Here is a 24,289-nt window from a genome sequence, read left to right on the forward strand (position 1 = left end):
GCGATGACAGGGCTGTCTAGCGTGCACTTAAGCATTAAATGACCAATTTCTGTCAGACTAACTTCCCCAGCCTCCCCATCCCCTCCCCTGCCACCCACCCCCTGCCTGCACCCCCTCCCTCAGCTCTTTGCACTCTGAGTTTTTCAGCAACTGATGGCTCCTGGTTCATTTCTGTGGAATTAATTGGTCCCTGAATGAATTCTGTTGACAGGGCAATTTATCATGTGTTTGGGCTGACAGTGCTGGTGTCGGGGGTTAGGGGGTGGGGAGATAGACTGGGAAGGGGACTGAGATGGGGGAGGAGGTTCTGGGTTCGGGTAACTATTGGCTACACATAAGGGCCCAAGAGGCACAAGTCTAAGGGCTTGGGGTACCATAGAGCACCCCAATCATGGCTCCATCCTTTGCTACACATCTTGGTCCCACAAGCTTGAAAGGAAGCTCCAAACTGGAGAGGAACTGTCAAACTTTGGCTTCACTTCAACCCTTCCATCACTTAAAGTTTGGGTGCTTTCATTGGGAGAACTTGGTATGGTATTGCCCTATACTAACCCTAATGTCTGCTACAGGGCTCTGAGAGAGAGAGAGAGAGAGAGAGAGAGAGAGAGAGAGAGAGAGAGAGAGAGAGAGAGAGAGAGAGAGAGAGAGAGTTAAACATTCTCATGCACTGGAGTAGCCAAGGGCTGATTAGTCTCAGGGTTAGCAGGCTAGTCCCCAGGGAGTTGGGCGCTCAGCCGGCCTGGCTAACAGGGACTGCTGGGACCAGCTAATTAGGGTACTGTGGACAGGTAGGCAATGGGGAGAGGGTGAAAATGTAGTTGGCCCCAAATAGCTGCTTCCTTTGTCCTCCTCCCTAAAGACCCTACCTTGTACCCTTAAAGGTCCCCTCAGGTCACTCTCATTTGCCTTAATACTTATATTCTTGATCCCAGAGACCTCTAGGCAGACTCGAGGAAGAAGGATAGGAAAACGCAGATGGAAAATGGGAATGGCAATTCAGTCCCCTTCTGTCCTTTGCCTAGCTGACCTCCATGAAGCCACCAGAGCATACTAGAACTTCTCCTGGACACAGAAATTGCTAGAACACCTGCAACTAAAATGGAGAAGTGGGAGAAAGACCTGTAAGTTGTCAGCTTTTATTAGGAATCAGAGGTACAGAGAGAGGGAGGAACTTAACACTCACACTGACCTTGTGGGTGAACTTCTGAGTCTCTTCTGCCCTTGACTCTCGACTCAGCAGAACCATGTAACACATGGTGTCTGCTCTGCTTCTAAGTCAACATGTGTGGATGGGAAATCCTGTGTAAAATCCTTCTTCCACACATGCGGGCAGAGGCCATGTCCAGGCCCCTGGCAATGGACAGTCGTGGTGTCCAGATAGGTCCATGATGATGCTGGGGAATCGGTTCATTAGGGAGGTCACATAAAGGATGGAGACACGGTGGGAGGGTGGGGGCTGGGCACGGGAAGGGAATGAAATCCTGGGAGCCTCGACGTTGTGTCATAAAGGATGGTACCACAGTGAGCCAGAGATCGGCCACCGGACTCCTGGTTCTTCTGCCCTTGCAGATTTCCTTTCCAATCTCTAGAAGAGAATTCCCATAATCCTCTGGCTTCCTCAAGGCTAGATCCAGCTTTGTTCTCTTCATCTGAGAGACAATCCTGTAGGCCAGAAGACCCTGTCACAGGGATTGCCTAAGACCACCAGAAAACACGTATGTTTACATTAGGATTACATTATGATCTCAACCCCCTCTCCAACCCTCCCCTTACTGTGCCGCCTTTCCTCCCCCCCCCGCCCCCCCCCTAGTGTTCTGTAAGCCCCACTTACTGCCTGGCAATAGGCTCCACCCACTGCCTGGCAATAGGCTTCACCTCATTCATTCAAGCTTCTTTCCACTCATCCCTCATACCCACGTTGGCAAGTTTGTCCACAAAGTCCTTAGCTGGAAAAGCGTCCATTTCCTGAGCTCGCTGACCACACCACCTGGCCACCGTTCTCCCTTTCAACTTTTCTAAGGATCCCTTACATTCTGCCCCCTACGTCCTCAAGTTCCTTACCCTACACCAGTGCTTCTCAGCTTGTGGTGGAGACCGCTTTGGGGGTCAGAAGACCCTGTCACAGGGGCTGCCTAAGACCACCAGAAAATACGCATGTTTATATTATGATTCATAACAGTAGCAAAATTACAATTATGAAGTAGCAAAGAAAATAATTTTATTACTGGGAGCCACCAAAACATGAGAAACCCTAATAAAGGGTCTCAGCATTAGGGGGTTGAGAACCACTGCCCTATTATACCCTTTGAGAACACACTGTGAGGTCTGCGCACTCAAAAGGTCACCAAATGTCTCCTTGCAACAAACCTAGTGGCCCCTCAACCGCTGCAGAATCAAAAGAGCTCCATTTGACTTCCTCATGAGGCAGTCGTGCTTCCGTGCCAGGGACCTAGTTGTGTCTTTACTTTTATTTTCTTTATTTTTTTATTTTATTATTATTATTATTATTATTATTTTTTTTTTTTGGTTTTTTGAGACAGGGTTCTCTGTGTAGCTCTGGCTGTCCCGGAACTCACTCTGTAGACCAGGCTGGCCTCGAACTCAGAAATCCACCTGCCTCTGCCTCCCAAGTGCTGGGATTACAGGCGTGCACCACCACCGCTCTGCTTATTTTCTTTATTTTTAATAGACTCAAAACTAGACTTTGAAAAGTACACTCAAGTCCAACTTTTGCTTTGGCCTCACCCACACTGCTCTCTTTTAGAGACGACTGCTTCCGTTAGAGTTATTTTGCTTTCATATATATATACATATGTATATATATGTGAAATATATACATATGTGTATGTGTGTGAAATATATACATATGTGTATATATGTGAAATATATACATATATGTATGTGTGTGAAATATATACATGTATGTATATATGTGAAATATATACACATATATGTGAAATATATACATATATGCATACATGAAAATTTCTTGCCTTCTCTTGCATATAATGTGTCCTCTGTTTTTAATAATAATAATAATAACAACAACAACAACAATAATAATAATAATGTAAGCTTGTCAGGGCCTGGAGAGATAGCTCAGTGGCTAAGAGCACCTGCTTTTCTTGTGGAGGATGCTGATTCCCAACATACACATCAGGTAGCAACTGCCTGTAACTCCAGCTTCAGGAAATCCAGTACCTCTGCTGTCACATATTGTATGTATAGGCATTCACATATTAAGCATAAAAACAAACAAACAAACAAACAAACAAACAAATAAATAAATAAAAGTCCGTATAGCTTTGCCATATCTCCGTCCTGGCTTCCTTGAGAGACCATCTGATTTTCAGGTTGTCCCCATCCCTCTGGCTTCCCTGAATTACCAGTTTCACATCCTCTTCCTCCTTTCACAGTCTCTCCTTATGGCCTTGCCCATGCCATTGGCAGATCACCCTTCCAAAGAGCAGACACATAAAGCTATTCTTTCACCTGTAGGGAAAAAGAAACTTGTAAAAGTCTTAAAAGGGTTTCATGTTCTCAGAATTTCATGGTCAGAGCTTCATGGTTGCAAATGACAGACCCAAATACATTTGTTTAAACCCCTGTATTGGCTTCTGGCTCTGGACACCCCCAAAATAGACCTTATTTCAGATCCGGCGGGATCCAGAAGTTTGAATTGCATGTCCAGGGCTCTCTGGGGTTACCCCATGAGCTCTGCTAGTCTCGGCCTGCTTGAGTGAGCCTCCCCTACAGACAGGCAGTCCCTGCACAGTGACACATCGGAGGGGCTTCTTATGGCTTCTGCACCGTTATCATTCCAGCCCACAGTCCAGGTGGAGACCCTCATTCCTCCAAGAGCCAGTGACAGCCCTGCTGAGAAAAAAACACTTTCTTTCTTTTTCTTTGTTTCTTTCTTTGTTTCTTCCTTCCTTCCTTCCTTTCTTCCTTTCTTTCTCCTCTTCCTCCTCTTCTTCCTTTTCTTCCTCCTCTTCCTCTTCCTTTTCTTCCTCCTCTTCCTCTTCCTCCTCTTCCTCTTCTTCCTTTTCTTCCTCCTCTCCCCCTCTTCCTCCTCTTCTCTCCTTTGCTCCTCTTCCCCTCTCCCTCCTCCTCTTCCTTCTTGTCTCCTTCTTCGAGACAGGACCTGCATGTCCTGAAACTCACTATGTAGACCAGGCTGGACTTGAACTTACAGAGATCTGCTTGCCTTTGCTTCCTCAGTACCGTGATTAGCGGTGCTGTCTTCTGGAACCTTTTTTTAGCGACTCAGCTACTCCCTCTTTGGCCACTCTCTTCCTTCCCTCACCTGTTCCTAGTGCCTGCCTCTACCTCAAGCCTCTTGCTTAGACATTATTTTCCCACATCACCTCATTCTTGTTTTTCTGTCGTGTTTGTTGAACAGCCATTGTCTGTCAAGCACTGTCCTTGACATCCCGATGGACACCTGCCATATAATAAACACAGAGTTGCCTGTATCTCTTTATGCTTGCATTCTATTTGCAGATGATAGGAGATAGACAAACATAGCACAGCCTGCTGGGAGTGGCACTGCACACCTTTAATCTCAGCACGCAGGAGGTAGAGGCGGGCAGAACTCTGTGAATTCCAGACTAACCAGGTTTATATGGAGAGTTTAAGGCCACTTGAGGTTACATGGTGAGATTTTGTCTCAAAAGCAAAGAAACAAAAGTCTAACTTCCCAGGTCCCATTGAAACAATCTGAGGAGGCATGGAAGCGAACAGAGAGCGTGCGGCGCTGTATAATTTGTTTATTTATTTATGTCAGCACAGCAGATTAAACCTTTGGTCTTATGTGTATTAGGCAAGTGCTCAACTACCGAGCCACATCCCCGGTCTCTGTGCGCTGCTTTATTTATTTAAGGTGGTTAGGAAGCCTCTCTGATGGGTAACACTGGGGTAGAAAACATTAGGAAATGAGAGAACCAATCATGGGCTTATCCAGGGGAAGAATTTTCCAGGCAATCAAGTGTGTCTTCAGCAGACAGGAGGCACATGTTTGGTATGACTGACACAACCCGCAGGCCAGCAGAGAGAACAGTGAGCCGAGAGGGCTGTAATGGGAGGGGACCCTTGGTGGCCGTGAAGGTAGAGCGTCAGTGAGCAGCCAGAGAGTGGAGAGCCTGGAGCTCAGGCAAGACTCACTCTGAGCAGCGGGTTGGGGTGGGTGAGTGGAGTGGGGATGGGGGTGCTGGGGTGCAGGGGGTGTGGGGAGGGGGGGAACAGAGAATCAAGTGAGGGGTTTGAAGGAGCAGAGTCATGGCCTGAGTGGAGTTGGGAGGGTCCTGACTGCCACTGGGAGGCGAGCATGGAAGCAGGAAGATCAACTAGGGTTTCTTCCTTCCTTCCTTCCTTCCTTCCTTCCTTCCTTCCTTCTTTTTATTTCTTTCCAACTTCTGGTGACCCGGACAGTATGATACAGAGCAGAGAATAGGAAATGGACTTATTTTGGGCATTTTTTTTCTTTTCTTCCAAGACGGGGTCTCACCCCTGGCTGTCCTGGAACTTGTTCTGACTGCCTATGCCTCCCAAATGCTGGGATGAGAGGCACGCACCACTACCGCCGGGCTCTGGGCCTGTTTTTAATGGAGACTGATTTTGCTGGTGGATCAAACGAATGAATGTGGAATGAAAAAGATTGGAGTCTGGGAAGTTTGGGGCTCTCGGCTTGAGCACCTTATAGAACAGATACAGCTTGACTGATCCGATGAAAATCAGGGGATCCTCTCTGGGCCTTCAAGAGGCTTCACCTCTCCTGGGAAACAGCCTCGTTTTCTCCATGCTGCCTGACTCTGCTTTGTGAGAAAGTAAGAGAGATTGGCTCGGTGTGGACTTGGTCCGATATGCTGTGTACATGGGCAGGATGTGACTGGGTGACCCAGCTTTCTTAAAATGGCAGGTGCCATTTTGACATTCTCACCAGTATCCTAGGTACCAACTAAACTACTTTTAAGGTTCATCACTCTGGGATAGTCTCATGTCTTTACCCCCAATGGTTTGCCTAGCTTGGGCACTTTCCCCCACCCCTCTATTAAACTGTTATATTTGGTGACCTCACTTGGGAGTCTATGCCAATGAGATGGGGCCTGGCTAGCAGGCAGAATTCTAGGGAAAGCAAAGTGAAGCCGGAGAACAAATCCTCTCGGTGATTGGATGGGTGGAGGGGCTGTGGTTAGACTAAGCAGCTGGCAGAGACTCCAGAACATATTTGTGGGCTTTCAGGCTGATTTCCAGAGGAAACCAATACTCTAGGAAGGAACGTTCTCTCTGGAAACAGCCGCTGTAACAGTGTGACCTCCGCTGTCTACGTCAGTGGGAGGGAGACCAGAAGTAAACAAGACGAGAGACTCTGAGGGTGTTCATGAAAATGTCTCTGGCTTTCAGTTTGATGTTTGTTCATCAGGGAAAAGCAGGTGCCTGTGTGTTTGGCGAAGGCAGCATCTTGATAAACCCACTGAGCCTTGGTCCAGCCCTGTGTCCTGTCAGCTTTCAGGAGTCCCCTCATTGGGCATCAGATGATCAGCAGGAGTTCTGTGCTGGGTGTTTGGAAGTTCTGAGTAGGCATTCTAGAGTGTATGTCTTCTAAAGGGCTCAAAATGTCTTCCATTTTCATTCATAATGTACACAAGTACATTATGGGAAGTGTAAATAAATAGATATGCTTAGATTTGGAGTGAACTTCCAGAATTCTTTTACAGATGTGTTAGTACAGCCAAAGAGTTTGAAAGACTTTTTTTTTTTTCCTTTCAGGAGACTGGAGGCCAAGAGGGGAAGCACCAGGCTGGGTGAGGTAGGATTGCTACTCCTTGGGAAGGAGAATGGGGATACAGGTGGGGGCAGGGGGGGGGAAGTTGATGGTTTGCTGTGTTTCCCCCTAGTGACACGATGTGGATAAGCCTGGGTGACAGACTATGAAGATGCATTAACTGCTCTGGTGCAAGGCATGCTGGGGAGGAGGAGGTGTTTGGAAGGCACTGTCCCAGCCAGGGTAGATGTGTGTGTGTGTGTGTGTGTGTGTGTGTGTGTGTGACTCTCTAGTGTGCTTAACATCAGATCCTGGAAAGTTAGAGTCTTTCAAATGGGCAGTGGCTGAGAAGGAAGATTAGCTACAGAAACTTCCAGAGTTGAGCAGGAAAGTCTCTCAGGGCAGGGGGCAGATGAAAGCTGGGTCATCAAGGCTGTGCTGGAAAGGAAGAAAGAGACAGAGTGGACAGGAGACTGAAGAGACAGACAGGGGCCATTTCTAAGTTTCTCCAACAGAGTATGATCATCAGGGACAATCAAGAAATCATTTTTTTCCTAAGCATGAACAGAAACAAGGAGAGACATACAACCTTCACTCTCACCCAAACTCAAATACCAGGTGTTTAAAAAGATCAACAACACATTTCCTTCTTCCCTGACACATGGATCCACACAAAAGAACAAAAATCCTTTTATATGGAGGAGCGGACTGACCCGCCCACTCACATTCCTCCTCTGCAGGGGCGAGGGGGGGGCACCTCCTAAACTGCTTTTCCTCTCTAAGTATACCCAGACCCTCCACCTGAGCCACTAGTCCCAGCAGCTGATGGAGAGGTCACCAGGCAACATCTTGGTGGTCCAGAAGGTTCCATGAGCCAGCTCTCAGGGTCTAGAAATAAACGCTGCAAAAGAACCTCTGTGGTCTCTTACACATGACACACTTACGATTGTGCCAATGAGCAGCTGAACCCACCGTGGCATCTGCCACCAGTGAAGAGAGGGCCCCAGACGTCGCTCATTCTGGGAACCTGCGCCCCTAGGTATGGTCACAGGACACTAGCAATAAGGCAAGGCTGATTTGGTAGACAAGGCAGTGTCAAAGTTACTCTGAAGTTCTGGAAAGCCAAAACTTTTTGGCCTAAGGCCTGGGTAGGTTGGAGAGGGGTAGCGCTGAGGGACAGCTACTGACAGAATGCAGTTACCAAGGAAATATCCATTTCTAATTCGACTTCCTCTCAATTCTGGGCCTAAACGCCCCTGGACTGAAACTGAACTCTGTCAGTGAGGTCAACCCGTGTGAGGACAGGCCTATCCCAGAGGCAGGGAGAGACAAACCTGGAGCCATGGGGAGGGACATACAAAATTTTTATTATTATTAGTTATTATTATTATTATTATTTATCATGTGCACAAGAAGAAAAAAGAAAAGAAAGAGAGAAGGAAAGAAAAAAGAAAAAAAGAAAAAATAATCAAAACGAACCGACACGTTGAAAGTGGCGGAGGAGCCCGGAACTTGTGGAAGGCTAAGCCTTATCCTGGATTCCGCGCTCCTGGAGCGCGGCCAGCTCCACACAAGACTGGGCTCAGGCTGAGCCTCGAAGCTGGGACCTCGTCGCCCTCGCCAGCCGGCCCTAGCCACTGGAGCCCAGTCGGGCGCCCGCAGTTCCCTTAGATTGTTCTCTTTTCTAGCTTTCCTTTTCAAGGCTCGAAGGGAAACGCAATCTGGGCTAGGACTCCAAGCCTTTTCAGATTTGTTCAAGGATTTTTATTTATTTACTTATTTATTTATGTACTTATTTTTTCACTTTTATTTACTTTGTTTCTGTTATTTCGAGTCGTCACGATCCACGGTTGAGGAGACATGCAGGGAGCATCGCCGCTACCGAGAGAGCAACTACAGGGAGGGGCGGGATAGGGTGGCCTGGTCGGGCACGTGGGGCGTGGCCACAAGGGGCCAAGCCCCGAGGTTGGCGCTGCCACCTTTGATGTAGCCTTGGAGGCCTGGGGCAGAAGGGACGGAGACAGAGACAAGTGAAGCAGAGAAAGAGACACAGAAGGGTCGAGAGCAGCAGAGAAAAGGGGAATGAAGTGGGAGAGATGGAGGGCGGTGAGCGCGAAAACACGGAATTACAGAGAAACAGCCAACAAAACAGGCGAGAGGTGTCCACGCGACCATGTTCGTCATTTTGCATAGAGATTTCTTTCATAATTTTTTTTTGTAACGTAAAAAATGCCCCCCTCCCCCAGGACGTGCTGTGCTTTAGTGGGCATGTAGCTGTGTCCCCCCTCCCCCCCAGCGAGCGGCGACTCTCACAGCACGGACAGAAGGGTGTATCTACAGGCAGGGTGGTGGGGGAGGACAGGGACTCTATGGTGCCCGGCGGGGCGGGGCAGAGAGGGAGGAGATATGTACAGAGAGAGGTTCGCCTCCACAGCACACACCGTCTTTCTACAAAGCAGCCTGTTGGGTTTTTGTTTTGTTCATTTTTGCAAAGACCATCATCATATTAAATAAGTGTAGACCTTTTTTCTTTCTTTCTTTCTTTTTTGCGGCTCTGTTCAGCTCCTGCCCAAGGGAAGGTGGGGTGGGGTGGGGAAGGAATGGGGCGGGGAGGCCCTGGTTTTCATCTTGGGGCAGCTCGGTTGACAGTTCCCTCCAGGCTCCTTGCGCCCGCAGGTTGGGAGTTTGGGATGGGGGTGGGGTGGGGGATGGGCGTGGGCAGCACATTACTGATGGGAAAGAGCAATGCTCGCAGCCGCAGCCTGAGGACACGGTTCCCGCGATGGCCCCGACGTGGCTGCGTGCTTGGGACCAAACACAAGGTGTCGTGGGATGAGCCAAGGAAGCGCAGGAGGGAAAAGTGAGAGGCCAGCAGGTGGAAGAGGCGCTGACGTAGGGGCAAGGCGGGGCGGAGAGTAGCGTCACTGCAGGAGGAGATCCCGGGCCCTGGGGAACTCGGCAGTTCAGGTGGATGAGCTCAGTTGGCGTCTGCTCGCCTTGGGTACCAGCCTTTGAAAACGCTGTCGCCCCAAACGCTGTCCCTCGAGTCCGACCCTTGGTCCCAGCGCCACCGTCTGGGGCGGGGCGCAGACAGAAGGCGGGATCAGCCTGGCTTGCACAGGGGGGTGGGCAGGATTTCCCCCCAGGGTCTCGCCGGCGGCTCCTCCTTCAGCACAAAGTCCTTTCCTTAGCTTCCCTCGCTCAGCTTCTCCAGCGAAGCCTCCCGGCTCCCGGGCGTCCGAAGTGGGCTGCCCCCGGGTGGGCCACGCTGATTGTGTGTCACAGAAACGCGTCCGGCGCGCGGGCCAGAGGTGGGCGGGCTGCCGGGCGGCGCCGCGGTCCAGACAGACGGGCGGGGAGGGGCGACGGGCGGGGCTGGGGCCTGAGGGTCCCACCCGCGGTTCCACCTGTCCTGTCTGGCCATCGACAGGGTGACGTGAAGGGCTGCGGGGATGGGGGGATGTCTCGAGGTGGGGTTGGGACAGGGACGGTGGCCGAGAGGCAGCGCGTCGCTTCGGTCCTCCCTCCCTCTGGGGTGGGCGGTCAGACGGGGACGATGTGGAGGCCGAAGCTGTCTGCCTGAAGCTTGATGTGGTCCCCGCGGTAACTAGTGGCGGTCATAGGCAGCGGCAGCAGCGGCAGGGGCGGAGCCCCGGGGGGCGGCACTATAATAATAAGGGGAACCTGGAAGTTAACACAGGAGAAGAATGGGCTGGGTGAGAGGACAAACAGGAGAACAAAAAAGGAAAGAAAAGCAAAGAAAAGCCCTCCCCGGGTCCAGCGGGAGCAGGCCTGGAGGACTGTGGCTCAGCCCCGAGGCTAGATGCCCAGGAGGAGTGCTGCGTCCACGGGGCGGGAGAGGGACAGGACAGGTGACGCCCGGCTGCGGACCCGCCAAGGGGTTCGACGGCCACTGTTGGCTAAGAGCCTTCCAGTGATCAAGAAGCGGGGGAGGGAAGAGGCTGGAGGCGCAGGCGTCCTGGAGGGATCCCCAGGACCCAGCGCTGCTCTAATGGGCCTGTCTCCCTGGCCCATCCGGGTGCCCAGAATTGGGGTGGTCCTGAGTGGGATCCGTATCCCGAAGCAGCCTGCGCGCCCGAGCTGGCCGAGCGGGCAGGCGACCTTGGGAGCCGCCGGCCTGCCAGGTGGCGTACTCACTTAGTAAGGCGGGGTTGCTGAATCTCCAAGCCTCATTGTAGGCGGTGTACTGGGGATGGCTGTATGGGTTGCCTGAGAACTCGCTCCCTGTGGGAGGGCGGGGAACTGGAATTAGAGGCGTTCAACGTGTCCAGTTGGCCTCTTCTGTCCTGTCCTCACTAGTCCCAGTCTTGGGTGTTTCAGGAAAGGGCCCCTGGGAGCAGGCCAGAGGCCAAGTAATCCACGCTCCATGCTCCGAATGGGGACAGCCACCATAGTCAAGACGTATTCAGATCCCTGCACACCTAAGCATGGAGGGAATCTGTGGGCAGGTTTGTGCCTGGGCTCCCCTGCGAGGCACTGATCGCTGCCAAGGAAGGGGTTGGCTTTGGTCTGGCTGCTCCCACTTAAGTAACTTGGGAGCTGAGAGCTTTTACACTGGACACTTGCTTTAGGGATTCCACAGCAGGAAAGAGGGGGAAGGTGGAGAAGGAAGGCTCCTGGGACACTTTGTCCCAGAAAGCCCTAAGAATGGCATCTCAGAGCTGTGCCAAAGCTAGGCAGGTGGTAGTGGCGGTACTCTCCTGGGAAATAACCCCTCCCACTTTTCCCTCCTGAGGTTCAGTACAAGGGCCACAGCACAGGGGCGGGGGTTGGGGTGGGGGAAGGAAACTGCTGGAATCCACTGGACTGCCCGCAGGCTCAGGAGCAGTGACGGTGGTGGAGGCCACGGTGGGTAGGGAGCCCTCGGGAGCTACCTCCCTCCCTCCAGCAGGAGAAAGGTCAGGCCTATGGGTTTCCCCCTCGCCCTTTCTCCTGTGTGATGACCCCAGACTGTTTACAGTGATCCCTAACCGCGGGTTAAGTAGAGGAGAAGGGGCCCCACTCCAAGAAGGAGCTGGGTGGGGGTGGGGGGATGCAGCCACTGGAAAGCCTGTTTATTGACGAGGAGGGAAAGCATGCGTGCAGCAGGATAATGAGCTTCTGAGCTCAACTGTGACCAAGAGGAACTGAGCTATCTCCTTCCCCATCGCTAATGAAACAAGTGTAATTTCCTCATCAGCACTAGATTCTGTTTAACGACTCCCCCCTTGCCACCATGAGCTCTCTGCGGTTCCCCTCATCCCTACCTCCCTGTAGACTCCCCATCCCCCACCTCCCCCTCTTTCCTCACCCCCCCCCCCACCTCCCTAAGATCTCCTCCAGCCTCCACCTGCTCACTGCTGGGATCTTACTCCAGAGCCACTCCTTGCTCCCTTCCCCCCACCAACGCCTCTACTTCCCTTCTCCCAAGGGTGAGCCCCAATCCCTTCTTCCACACCTCCAGCTTCTCTCAGCCAGCTGCAATGGGCTCCCTAGTTTCTCAACCCCATCTCTGCTTACTCAGGGCTGTGCCCTGATGAATGAGGCCGGTCGCCCTTTCTGTCCTCTCTTTCCCCTTCTGCCAGTGAGGGTTGAACTTGAGGAGTGGGGCAGACAAAAGGGCTCCAGAGGCAGTGGGCCGCAGGCTGGGAGAGCCTTGGCCACTTTAAGGTGAGGGGTTTTGTGTTTCTGCAGAGAAGAACTTCAAGTCTCTTTGACTTTAAGCCACTTCCATTGGGGTGAAGGGCGGAAAGGATGGTCACCAGGCTGTAAGAACAGCCTCTGCCTCCTGAACCCCAAACTCTAGCCCAATGCCTCTCAATTAAAGGATACACTAGAGACCCAGAGGAGCACAGAGGGCCTGGGTCATCTGAAGAGGTGTAGAGGAGTCGTTGTAGCTAATTTGTCTCTCTTGTTCCCTCCTATCCTCCCTCTACTTTGAGACTAGCCTCCTTCTCTCTCTAGATTGGGATTGGTTCTCCACAGTGGGCTCCTCCCCTGGCTTGGTGTGGACCAGCATGGCTTTGTCTGAATGACTGCCATGCCCCTGAAAATGGTCCTTGGTTCCAAGTTTCCATGGAAACCAGGGCAGGCTCTTCCAGGCAGTGTCAGCTAGCTGAGTTAGACTGGGGTACTCAGGCGGGCACAGGCTTGGCCGGATGGGTGCTGAAGAGGGGCTATAACCTAAGGCTGTGTTGACAAGGGGACATTTCTGTATGGTTCCTCCTTGCATTTGCTTCCAAAGAGTCAGCTGTGGCCATAGACAGACAATGGTTTGCAGGACAATGGCTCATTGGTTCTCCCCACCCCTCCCAGCCACAGACTACAGTCCTTTAGCAGCTTCCCCACAGCTTAGTCACCCCCACCCAGAAGAGACATCTACAGCACTGTCACCTACCAGGCACCATTCCTGCCAGGGTGGAGGTAGGGTAGCTTCCCTGGCCAGTGGGGGGCACATGAGGGGGGTAACCAGGTAGAGTGGTGCTTGTCATGTCACGACCTGGAAAAACAAAAAGGGGAAGGAGTGAGGCCTGGAAGAGAGGGGCCTGCCTCAGTTCGTCCTGGGTGCTCTAGGAGGAGGACATTCTCAGAGAGGAAGGAGATGTGCACCTGGGCAATCGGGCTCCTGAGTGCCTGGATGTGGATCTAAATGGCTAAGTGTGTGTGTGTGTGTGTGTGTGTGTGTGTGTCTGTGTGTGTGTGCATGCGCGTGCATATGCCTCTGTTTTATATTGTACATTGTGTATCTGTGCATATGTGTGTGTCTGCCCTTGTCCATATCTCCAAAAGCCTCAACCTAGATGGAGATGGGAGATGACCTGGTTTTACTCCTTTTCCATAGATGCTTGGCTATGATTGTTCTAGTGGACCTCCGTCATGTCTACTCTCCTCTACGTCCCCTCTTCCCTAACCCCTGTTTTTCCCTCAGGCTTTGAAGACACCCCACTACGGCCTTCTACGAGGGTAGGTGCTTTATTCTGAGTGGAACAGTAGATGCTGGAGCCATTAGGGCTGGAAGACAGGGGACTAACCAGTGGGCTATTTTGCTATGATTGTAAGCATTTACATGATAGAAAGCCATCTCTGAAGTGAACCAGGAACTTTGAGGACGAACAGATCAAACAAAGCTCCAATGTGCAGAATTTGCTCCCCCTTCCAGCAGCCTCCCTGGAGACTAGACCCCCGTTATACAGAGCCTAGAGAATGGGAGGCAGGCTTTCCTTGCCGGGAGCAGGGAGGAATGGCAAAGCGAGCCAACATTAGGGAAATGCTTGCACCCCAAGACATTTCTTCACCTTAGCTGCATGTGACACACTCCCCTTGCTTGTCTGCCCCCCCATTTCTGTGAAGGGGACACCTGCTAGCATACTCTAGTCTTCATGGACAGTATTTGCTCCTTCCTGCCTCCCACACACCCACACACTAGACTCTGGCCTCTTCTGGGGCTCATGGTTCTGCTGTCCTTCTCACCAGACAGTCATTCTGCTCCTTATGCCTCCATCTGACCCCGAGAAGGCCAGGTGTGGCTGGAGGACTTCACAGCACTATGCACATCTCCCCTAGTTCACTCCTCCAGCCGCCCATGAGTCGGATCCTAGTCATGGTCAGGTCTGTGGGACTTTGCATGGCTATCCCACAGCACCTCCCCTCACCACTGTCCATGTGAAGACATCACCTCGTTCACTCCTCAGACATGTGAGCTTTCTCAGCCCCATCTCGACCCATCCTTCTCTAAGAGTGCAGAGAGGCAGCTTAGGCTGTTTCATTTCTCCCCACAGTCTGAGCATCCTCAGTAGCTGACCCTATTGAGGTAGTCACCTCAAACTCAGCGGGAACAAAGTCAGACCCATCTGCTCCTCCACCGGAAGCCCGGTCCTTTGGAAGATGTACCTAGAACTTCAGAGCCCTAGACACAGCCTCCCTCCCCTGTCCCTTCCGATCTGCAGTCGACTCTCCTCATGTTCTCTTATGGTCATCTCTATTTCTCCGTCACATTTATGTGACGTTTCACTCCAGAGTCCCGGCCTTTGGCTTGCTGCAGTGGTTTTTCTTTTCTCGTATTCCTGCCTCTACATTCTTCCCTCTTACCAATCTAAAACTTGGCCACTAGCTCTTTGGACACATTGCTTTCACAGGACCACCTCCTTGTAAATACTGCCATTGAGTCCCTGTAGGCTGCAGTTGGATGGAAACAACGTTGCAGACGCTCGGTGCCCCCCTGGGACTCCCCCACCTCGGCTTCTCAGTGCTGGCTGTTTCTGCCTCTCTGTGTAAAATGCCCGAGCTCTGATGTGACCTTCCCTTCTCTCTTGCTCATAGTTTTTTCTTACAGCTCAAGCCTCAACATCCCCATCCTTCTACTCATCTCGGATGTTTCTTTCCCATCACGGCTCCCATGACATCCGTGTTCTATGATTGACATCATGCATTATCAGGTCTGCTGCTTCATGCCAAGGCTTTCATTTTCAAACAGACCATAACTCACTCAAGGGCAGGACCCACATTCTGATCTGTCCTGCAGAGTTGAGAACACAGCTGACTCTCAATAACTGCTTGTTGATCAATTCTTACCCCCGCCCACACACCCCATTGCATGCACAGCCAATTCCTGATGGATTATAATAGCTTCCTAGTTGTTTCACATGTGTTGATCTATACAGAGAAGCAAAGCTAGAATAAAATGTGCTTGAATATTTTTCTTTAAAAAAATCAATTGAAACAGGCCTGAGAGTTGGCTCCATGGTTAAGAGCACTGGCTGCTCTCCCAAAGGACCCTAGTTCGATTCCCAGCACCCACATGGCAAGTCACAATGGTCTGTAACTCCAGTTCCAGGGGATCTGATACCCTCTTCTCTCCTTTTTGGATACCAGGACTGAGGAACACACACACACACATACACACACACACACACACACACATACGCAGGCAAATCACCTATATACATAAAAATAAATAAAAGTTTAAGAAACTAAAAAATAAATAGAAAGAATTTTTAAATACAGATATTTTCAGTTATAGATTCCCCTCTGCAGTGATAGGTTGACTCATCATGCAAGAGGATGATTTCCTTTTTGACCTGTGGAGTGTGGTTAACACCTTAGGTTTTCTGAAACTCACTAGTCAGAGGAGAACTAGCATAGAGGAGGTCACTTTCAAATTCTAGGCAGTGGAAAAATCTGCATTTGCTTTCTGCCTGTTATATTCTGTTTTGTTTTGAGACAGTCTTGTACCCAGCCCAGGCTTGCCTCAGACTTGTGATCCCTCTGCCTCAGACTCACAAATGCAGATGAGCATGCCACCATGACTTGTTTGTGTTTGCTTTGTTGTAGCTTTCCTTGTACTGACTTTGATTGCCAATAAAAAAAAAAAGTACGCATCTCCTGACCCAAAGTGCACATTGAGAGGACATACCTATTAGTTCCTTGAGAGAGATGAACAATATGGCATTTATTGGTCAAAGGAGACCTAGATGAGAAAGGGATTGTGGGAGATGTGGAGTTTTGAAGCTAGCGAGTCATAGAACTCAATTCCTCCGGGTCCTGTGATCTTAACATTTACAAAGCATCCAGGAAGCAGAGTACATCCCTCCTCTCCTTCTTTACCTGTTTTCTCTGATCTCCCTCTATTTTTTTTTCATCTTGGGCATCATGCCTCTTTGTTGATGACAGAAAAATGGAATGCATTTGAACTTGATCTTCACTGCCACTATAACTAGTTGAACAAAAATACCCTATAATGGAAGGTATTCACAAACAAACAAACACAAAAATACAAAAACAAAAAAAGCTTAACTACATTTAGAAGAGACAAAGAGAGGGTGGGCGGCTCAGAAGCTGTTTTCTCCCAGCTAACTTGGAGGCAATCCTCTTGCAAAGTTTATTCCCACAGCTATCTCACCTGCAAAATGGTATGTTCAACTTTCAGCAAGTAGACTTTGCCTACTGAGAGCCGCTCCCAGAACAGTTGGTTGGAAGGCAAGTTTTCAAATTCTACTTTTTATATATATATATATATATAAAATGTATCTGCAGGTAGTGATTTGAAAAATGTCGGGGCAGAGGCCCATGTGAGAGAAAGAAAAAAGCATTAGAAATGTTTAGCGTTTGTCATACGTGTGTGTGTGTGTGTGTGTGTGTGTGTGTGTGTGTGTGTGTGAGTGTGTGGTCTGTCCTGTAACAGTGTCACCACAGAGAGGTACCTGTTCGGGACCTCTGAGTCAACAAGGTGCGAGCCACTGCATACAAAACATGCTCAATGATTTCATTAGTACACAGCTGACACCTGAAGAGCAGGGAAAAATTGACCAAAGTCTTGCCAGAGCCGTATATTCTCCTGGAACGCCATTGTCAATAATGGAAAGTGTGCGATGCAGGAAGTTTTCAAATTACTAAGACTGTCATACCATCTGCCCAGCAGCGATCTTTGAGCAAGCCTCCTTCAGTAGGGAATAGCAATGGGAGATGGGAGAAGGGACCCAGCGCTGGGTGCAGCAGTGCTACAGCGAGATGGGGGCAGGAGGACTCTGAAACTCTAAGATGGCTCGGCCATCTCCTTTACACAGACAAGCAGAATCACAGAAACAGGAGAAAAGCCGCTTCACAGCAGAGCACGTCAGTTATAAAACATGTGCCATTCCGTGGAAGACAGGAAGCAGTAAAACATTTCCTTTACTCACTGACAATGCCAGGAACATAAAAACAGTACCAGGGATCAAAGCGGATAAAAACTCAACGTTACTAGGAGAGAGTGGGCATTTCATGCTGCCTACTTGCTTTCTGAGGTTGTGAAGCTTTCAAAGATGAGTCTTCTGGAGGACCACACCCTCATTTTAAAGGTAGAAAGATGGAGACACAGAGGCATAATGACTCTCCTGTGATTCCACGGCCAGTAAACGATAGCACCACCATTAGAAGCCATGTCTATGCCACACTGCCTTTAACGACAACATGGACCCAGATTCTTCCCCCAAAGAGCCAACGAGAAGGTAAAGTTTTCCAGCAAGCAAAGCCTCTAACCACCGCATTGCTGTTAAGATGACGCAGGGAAGGAAAGGGACACACGGAATGAACAGGTGCGTGGAAGGTCTGTAGTAAAACTCTATGGGGTGTCGTCTTCAGCTCCTTTGAGACTTTTCTAACACCAAAAGCATCCCTGAGAAGCAGGAGTAGTGGAGGATCTTAAAGTACCCAGAAGTGTTGGAAGAGCTGCACTTGGTGAGATGTCTTCACAGTTCAACTGCAGGAGTCCCTGAAGACTCCAAAGCCAATTTTTGCAGCAGTTGCTCCATCTGAATCAGACAGTGCACTTTCGTCAGGCATTCCTTAGCAAATGGGCCAGAGCAAATCAACTGTTCTGGAGGCTTCTAAGTGCAGCCTCTCTCCAAAGTACAGACAGAAGCAAAGCGCCAGACTTTATGGAGAAAGTAGAAATTTTGAGTCATTGGATCATGTGTGCACCTTGTTGGGTATTGGGTCAGCAATCTCTCTGCTCCTGGTCTCTCTAGAATGCACTGAACAACTGTCGGGTGCTAGGCACTGCCTCCAGTATCTTACATGTTGCCTCCTTTATGTCTTTTACCAGTTCTCTCAGTTGACCTATTTTTAATTCCTGATTTTTTCAGATGAGAAACTGAAACACAGAGGAGTTAAGGATTATGGTCCAGGTTCACAGATCATCCACAGAGGAGTCTGTACTACAGAAGTCATAGACCAGGAAATTGATACTGAAATGATATCCCCAGATACGACAGACCTTAAAACGGTATTTGGTCTGGGAAAGTAACCTGGGGTTATGCTATACAATCTGTCTTGTGAGACAACATCTTAGGCTGTTTCATTTTTTTCTTTTCTTCTCTCTCTCTCTCTTTCTTTCTTTCTTTCTTTCTTTCTTTCTTTCTTTCTTTCTTTCTTTCTTTCTTTCTTTCTTTCTCTCTTTCTCTCTCTTTCCTTTCTCTCTCTTTCCTTTCTCTTCTTTCCTCTCTCCTTTCTCTCCTTTCTCTTTCTTTCTTCTTTCCTTCCTTCCTTCCTTCCTTCCTTCCTTCCTTCCTTCCTTCCTTCCTTCCTTCCTTCCTCCCTCCTTCCCTCCCTCCCTCCCTCCCTCCCTCCTTCCCTCCCTCCCCCCCTCTTTCTTTTTGAGGCAGGGTTTCTCTGTGTAACCCTGGCTGTCCTGGAGCTTGCTCTGTAGACCAGGATAGCCTCAGTCTCAGAGATCTGCCTGTTTCTGCCCCTCCAGTGCTGGGATTAAAGATATGTGCTACCACACCAGGCTTAAGACTGTTTATTTCTTGTGTGTTTTAGCTTGCTTCATTTTTGTACAGTGGGGGGAGGAATTTGAGATTGAGGTTTACAGATCTGATAAGGCACCACAAATATATTTCAAGAGACCCATAGAAAACTTACTTATTATCATATACACCTCTTCCTGAGTAGAAGGTACACTTAAAAATTGTGTTTTCAGAACTAGAGAGATGGCTCAGTGGTTAAGAGCACTGATTGTTCTTCCAAAGAACCCAAGTTCAATCCCCAGCACTCACGTGGCCACTCATAACTGTAACCCCAAGAGCTGACATCCTCATACAGACATATATGCAGACAAAGCATTAATACATATAAAATAAAAATAAATTTTAAAAAATTGTATTCTTGGGGCTGGAGAGATGGCTCAGTGGTTAAGAACACCAACTGCTCTTCCAGAGGTCCGGAGTTCAATTCCCAGCAACCACATGGTTGCTCACAACCATCTGTAATGGGGTCTGATGCCCTCTTCTGGTGTCTCTGAAGACAGCAACAGTGTACTCACATACATAAAATAAATAAATAAATCTTTTTTAAAAAATGTGTTCTCAAAAGTATCCATTATTCCAAAGTGAATAAGTTATGTTTATAAAACAAACAAACAAACAAGAAAACCTCTGCTCTTTGGTATAAGAAGCTGATCTGTGTGCAACTACTCAAATAACATTAATAAAACTATATTTGAAATAGCAAAAAAATGGGCTGGGGAGATAGCTCACTAGTTAAGAGCATATACTGATCTTCCTGAGTTCAATTCCCAGCACCCACATCAGGATGCTTCCAGCTGCCCTGAGCCAGAAGGCTGAGCACCCTGGCCTCCGTGGGCAATGCATTCATGCGCATGTACCCCACACTCAACATACACACATACACATGATTAAAATAATAGAAATATTTTAAGAAACAGCCAAGTGTGAAGCATCAGACTTCTCCCCCAGACCGGGCCAGTGCTAGCATTGAGAAGATCAGCGTAGGAAGAAGAAGGCAGAAACTGCTGCTAGTTATGGCTTTTGCAACTAGGCTTATTAGACACAGATTTATACGGCAGAAGTTATAGCCACGGAGTTTAGAGATGCTTTTTCTTGGCACCTTTCTCTGAAAATAAGCATTTTTGCTCTCCATTTGACACCGTGCAGGGCCCTAAGGCAAGAAAACATAACTCTTGTTTTACTATCCTCTCCACAAGTTTGTCTGCCTCTCAGAAAATGAGGTCTTCAAGGCTGGAGGTCTGTGCTTACGTGGGACACGAAGCATTTATAATATACACAAGAATATAGTCACCAACTTTTTAACTGCTGCCTACATATATTTTATCTTTGCATTTGCAAGTTGTGTGTAGTACATTAAAGCAGTGATCTTTGAATCTGCTTTCAAGAGACAGGAGAATGGTTTTCTATCTATTTCATTTGGGGTCTTATTTCTAGGACTCCCAGACTCTCCCAAAGTTTGCCTTCTGGAACAGAGCCCTGTGCCCATGGGAGGAACCCACGGAGACCCCTGTTTTGGGGTCTACACTCAGCCCTAGGCTCTCCTACTCCAGGCTCCAGCAGAGGGGGCTGTGCTCATATTCAGGATGGCTGTAGCAGCTGAGTGGCTGTCCACTGACAGCGGACCTTCGTCCCAGGTTGTCTTAGGCAGAGGTGCTAGATCTGCACGGGCTCAGTGAGGTCTGCCCCTTGACCACAAACATCTGGGCACAACTAGTCTGACTGTTTCCACCTCCTCCCCTCACACCAGGCCTTTGTGGGGCTGTGTACTGCAGCACAGGGACCCCCAGGAAGGGGCTTCCTTTTGAACAGGGTCATGAATGAACTGCAGCCTCAGTCTGAGAGAAGGCTGGGAGAAGAGTGCTATTGAGTGTGAGTTCTGCACACTCAAAGGGCCGTGAGGAAACTTGGCTCATTTACAGAGGTAGAAACTGAGACTCTGTAAGAGAAATCTCCAATACGCTTCTCAGCTTGCTTCCCTGTCCTGTTTTCTCTGACTCCAAGTGAAGCACGGAGCTGAGCAGGGGCTGGCTGGCACTGAGGAGGTTGGGCCAGGGACTTACTAGTCCATTGCACAAGAGACCCTCATGCTGGGTGGCAGAGGGTAAGCCTGTTTGCACAGTCTCCTGATACTCTGGGTCTCCTAGGTCCTCTCTGGCTTTATTTTGTTCCCGGAGAGCAGAGCGCGCTGAATTGTCAGCTCTAATCCTTCTGAAAGCATAGCGGTTTTTCAGGCGCTCTGTGTAAGTGAAACCCTAATCCCAAGGAAAAACCGGCTGCTTAAGCAGCCGGAGCATTAGCCTGCTTTCGGAGCACACACTGGATTTCCTCTCTGCCAGGCAGCACAGCCACCACTGGGGAGGAGAGTGGAGGATTGCAAGCTGAAGGCAGCAAAGCCCTCCCAGAAATGACAGTAGCTGGTGCAAAGCTGGGGTCAAAAAAAAAAAAAAAAAAAAAAAAAAAAAAAAAAAGCAGTGGCTTATTTATCCCGAGGCGACAGCTACGGAGGGCCTTCCTGTCACCTTGTAGGTATCTGGTTCTTTGAGAAACAGGTTTCAAGTCTTGTCTTGGTGGCTTTAAGGCCACTAAGACACTTCTGAGCTATGCCTATGACATTCCTCAGAGCTCCACTGTTCACAGTTCTGGCCATTCCGGGGAAGGTTGTGTTAGCAGCCTTTTCCTTAGGCAATCTCTTCTTAGGAAGTGCCTAAGAGCAGAGTAAACAAGTTAAGTATTGGGGGCCCTCTTTGGGCTACCCCTAAGCTTCTCTAAATAACATCTGGTATCATTGTGAAAGGTTTTTCCCTACTTCCCTTATTGTGAAAACAGGGCCTTTGCCCAGGCAGCCCTCTGTAACCTGGGTTGGGTACTGTATGCACTTCAAATAAAAACCATAAATTTGTGGAAAATGTTTTGATTTGCATTTCGATGAGCCTGTCTCCCTTGTCACTAAATGAGTCAGGGAGAGTATGTGAAGAAGGAAAAGTGTTTGACACACCCCAAATCTTGGCTTTTGTTTCATGGATGGAAGAGATAAAGAGAAAGGAAGACTCCACGATGCAGACCAAATTCCAGGAAAGCCACAGGACATGTTTGCTAAGAGTCCCCAAACTCTTGTCTTCTCCCCCATGGCTCCCTATGTGGCCCCACTGTCAAATTGTGTGCTTCTGCCCAAGCTCACCCCTGGGGAGGCTAGCCCATCATTCCCAGGATGGTTGGCAGGAACAGACAAGGGTCTGTGTTACAAAAGTTCATCTTTGATTCTACCTTAAGCTGGCCTGCACTTAGTCCCAGAGTGGGTTAATGTCTCTTCTTTTTAACATCTTTCTCCTCAAAAGGTAGACTGGATTAAAAAAAAAAAGAAAGAAAGAAAAGGAAGAGTCTCATCCAACGCCTCCTTAAGCGGCTGGCCCAGGGCGCTGCATATCTGTCAATGTCTCATTGCTATGGAAATGCCTCCATAATGAAATCACAGTGAGGTCTGGGGCTGGGGGTCCTTAGGGATGCAGCCAGAGGCCTCAGAGGTAGCTAAAGAAGGCCTTACCTCTATGTCTCGGGCCTTCTCAGCCTAGATAGAGGTGTAGAAGAAAGCCCTCTGGCTTGGCTTGGTTGCTATGGGTGTGGGCTCTCCTACTGCCACTTGTCTGGAGCTGGCCTCACCCTCTTCTTTCAAGGTTGGAGGGAAACCCTGATGCCTATGCCCTAAATTCCTCCAGCTAATCAGAGGCTTTGAGCCAATAGACAGGAGTAGGAGACTCCCAGCCTCTTTCAGAAACATTTCAGAGCTTTTATTGCCTTCTCCTACCCCTAAGGGGCTGGCCAAGGGCTATGTGTTTATTTTATGGGGGAAATACAGTTGCATTGGAAAGGGGTTGTTAACTACAGGAAAGGGGAGGTCCCTGGAGGCGCTCAGGACTCTTTGAGTAGACAGAGGTTTCCCAGGGTCCTCAACTCTATCTGGCAGAGGGCCACTTTGCTGTGCATTGGATGTGCAGGCAACCTGTGCAAGCCGATGAGCTGCATCTGAATTTGTGCCAGCATTGCTTCCTCTGACTCCCAGGGCTCTAGGGTCACCTCTGCTCTTTAGCTCTGGACCTGGGGTCTCCAACCTCCCCACCTCTGTTCAAAGTTGACAGTTTCTACATCCCCTGTCTGACTTGGGCACTGTCCTCTTGGGTACCATCCACAGACCCTTCCTGGACCTGAGTTGTAGCTTCCCTTGAAACATACACAGCTACACACAGTGGAGGAGGGCACGGTCCTGATCATAAAGTTTCTCATATTCAGTATTATCCAAAATAAATAAGATTCTCTACTGAGAAGACTCTGAATCTGGATAAGCTAGGATAAACTCCCCCACGCCTCCCTTTCATCCATTGACCTTTTGAGTCTCCATTATCCTGGGTCCAGATCTGGCTTAAAATAAAAGTTAGTCTTTCTGTTGGATCTTTTCTTTAATTGATCTTCACTTTGGGGTATTCCACGCTAGCTAGTCCTTGGGGATGCTAATTGTCCTTCTGCTAACATCCCCTCACGATGGCTCAGAGTCACATGGAGTGTGGAAAGTATTCTATGGTGAACTCATCATCTACAGTAGCTTTGTATTTGTTTTTCTCAATGGGAGTCCTTTGCATCTTGGGTCATAAGATGCCATTACAGAGATGGTCCCACATCAACCCAGCTGGCACCAGAGTGAACCATTGCCCCACAAGTGTACCTTCTTGGCTTGAGGTTCCTGCAACTGCTAATGACAAGAACTTGAACTTAGATCTACATCTGAGTTTTCATGTCTTCATTTCTCATAATCACACATACCCCCCTCCCGCCCCGTCCTTTATTTCCCTGGGTTGTGAGGGAGAGCCCATGGCTTTCCAGTTCCTAGATAATCTTGTCTCTGTCCTGCCTCTATTTTTCTTGGGTCCAAGATCACACGCCCTCTCTGATGCATTATACCTCAACATTCTTACACTAGGTTTACGTCTCACAGTGTGAAACTCACTGTGTCTCACATCCTGCTCTGACTCTGGCTCCAGAGCAAGGTGTGGCTGCACATTAACTGCCCCTCTGTTATATTTTACCCAGCTCTGTTGTGCTAAGCTTAGTCCCTTGTCTCTGGGGGACCAGCGTCATTCCCCTCATACCTCCGAGGACTGCATTTGTGTAAGGCTTGCCCAGTGCTTGGCAGCGGTGCCCACTAGAGGCCAGTGAAGCCCGCTCTATGCAGCTGCTCTGGGGACACGTGTGT

General features: G+C 49.3%; 1 protein-coding gene across 9 annotated transcripts in view; it reads right to left on the minus strand.

Annotated features, from left to right (window-relative positions):
- Positions 1-10,173: 10,173 nt before the first annotated feature.
- The window catches only part of Pax2 (paired box 2), a 79,639-nt gene continuing 65,523 nt past the window's right edge, over positions 10,174-24,289 (minus strand). For 4 of the 9 annotated variants that reach the window (XM_052172306.1, XM_052172305.1, XM_052172298.1 and 1 more), the window contains 3 exons: positions 13,161-13,262; positions 10,922-11,008; positions 10,308-10,447 (listed from right to left, as the gene is read on the minus strand). In XM_052172306.1, coding sequence (XP_052028266.1) covers positions 10,371-10,447; positions 10,922-11,008; positions 13,161-13,262 — 266 coding nt within the window. In that variant the 3' untranslated portion in view covers positions 10,308-10,370. Of the gene's footprint in view, positions 10,448-10,921; positions 11,009-13,160; positions 13,263-24,289 lie in introns of all 9 variants that reach the window. The other 5 variants (XM_052172304.1, XM_052172300.1, XM_052172299.1 and 2 more) reach the window with 3 other exon arrangements.

The sequence above is a fragment of the Apodemus sylvaticus genome, chromosome 1, assembly GCF_947179515.1.
Source record: "Apodemus sylvaticus chromosome 1, mApoSyl1.1, whole genome shotgun sequence".
NCBI classification, from domain to species: domain Eukaryota; kingdom Metazoa; phylum Chordata; class Mammalia; order Rodentia; family Muridae; genus Apodemus; species Apodemus sylvaticus.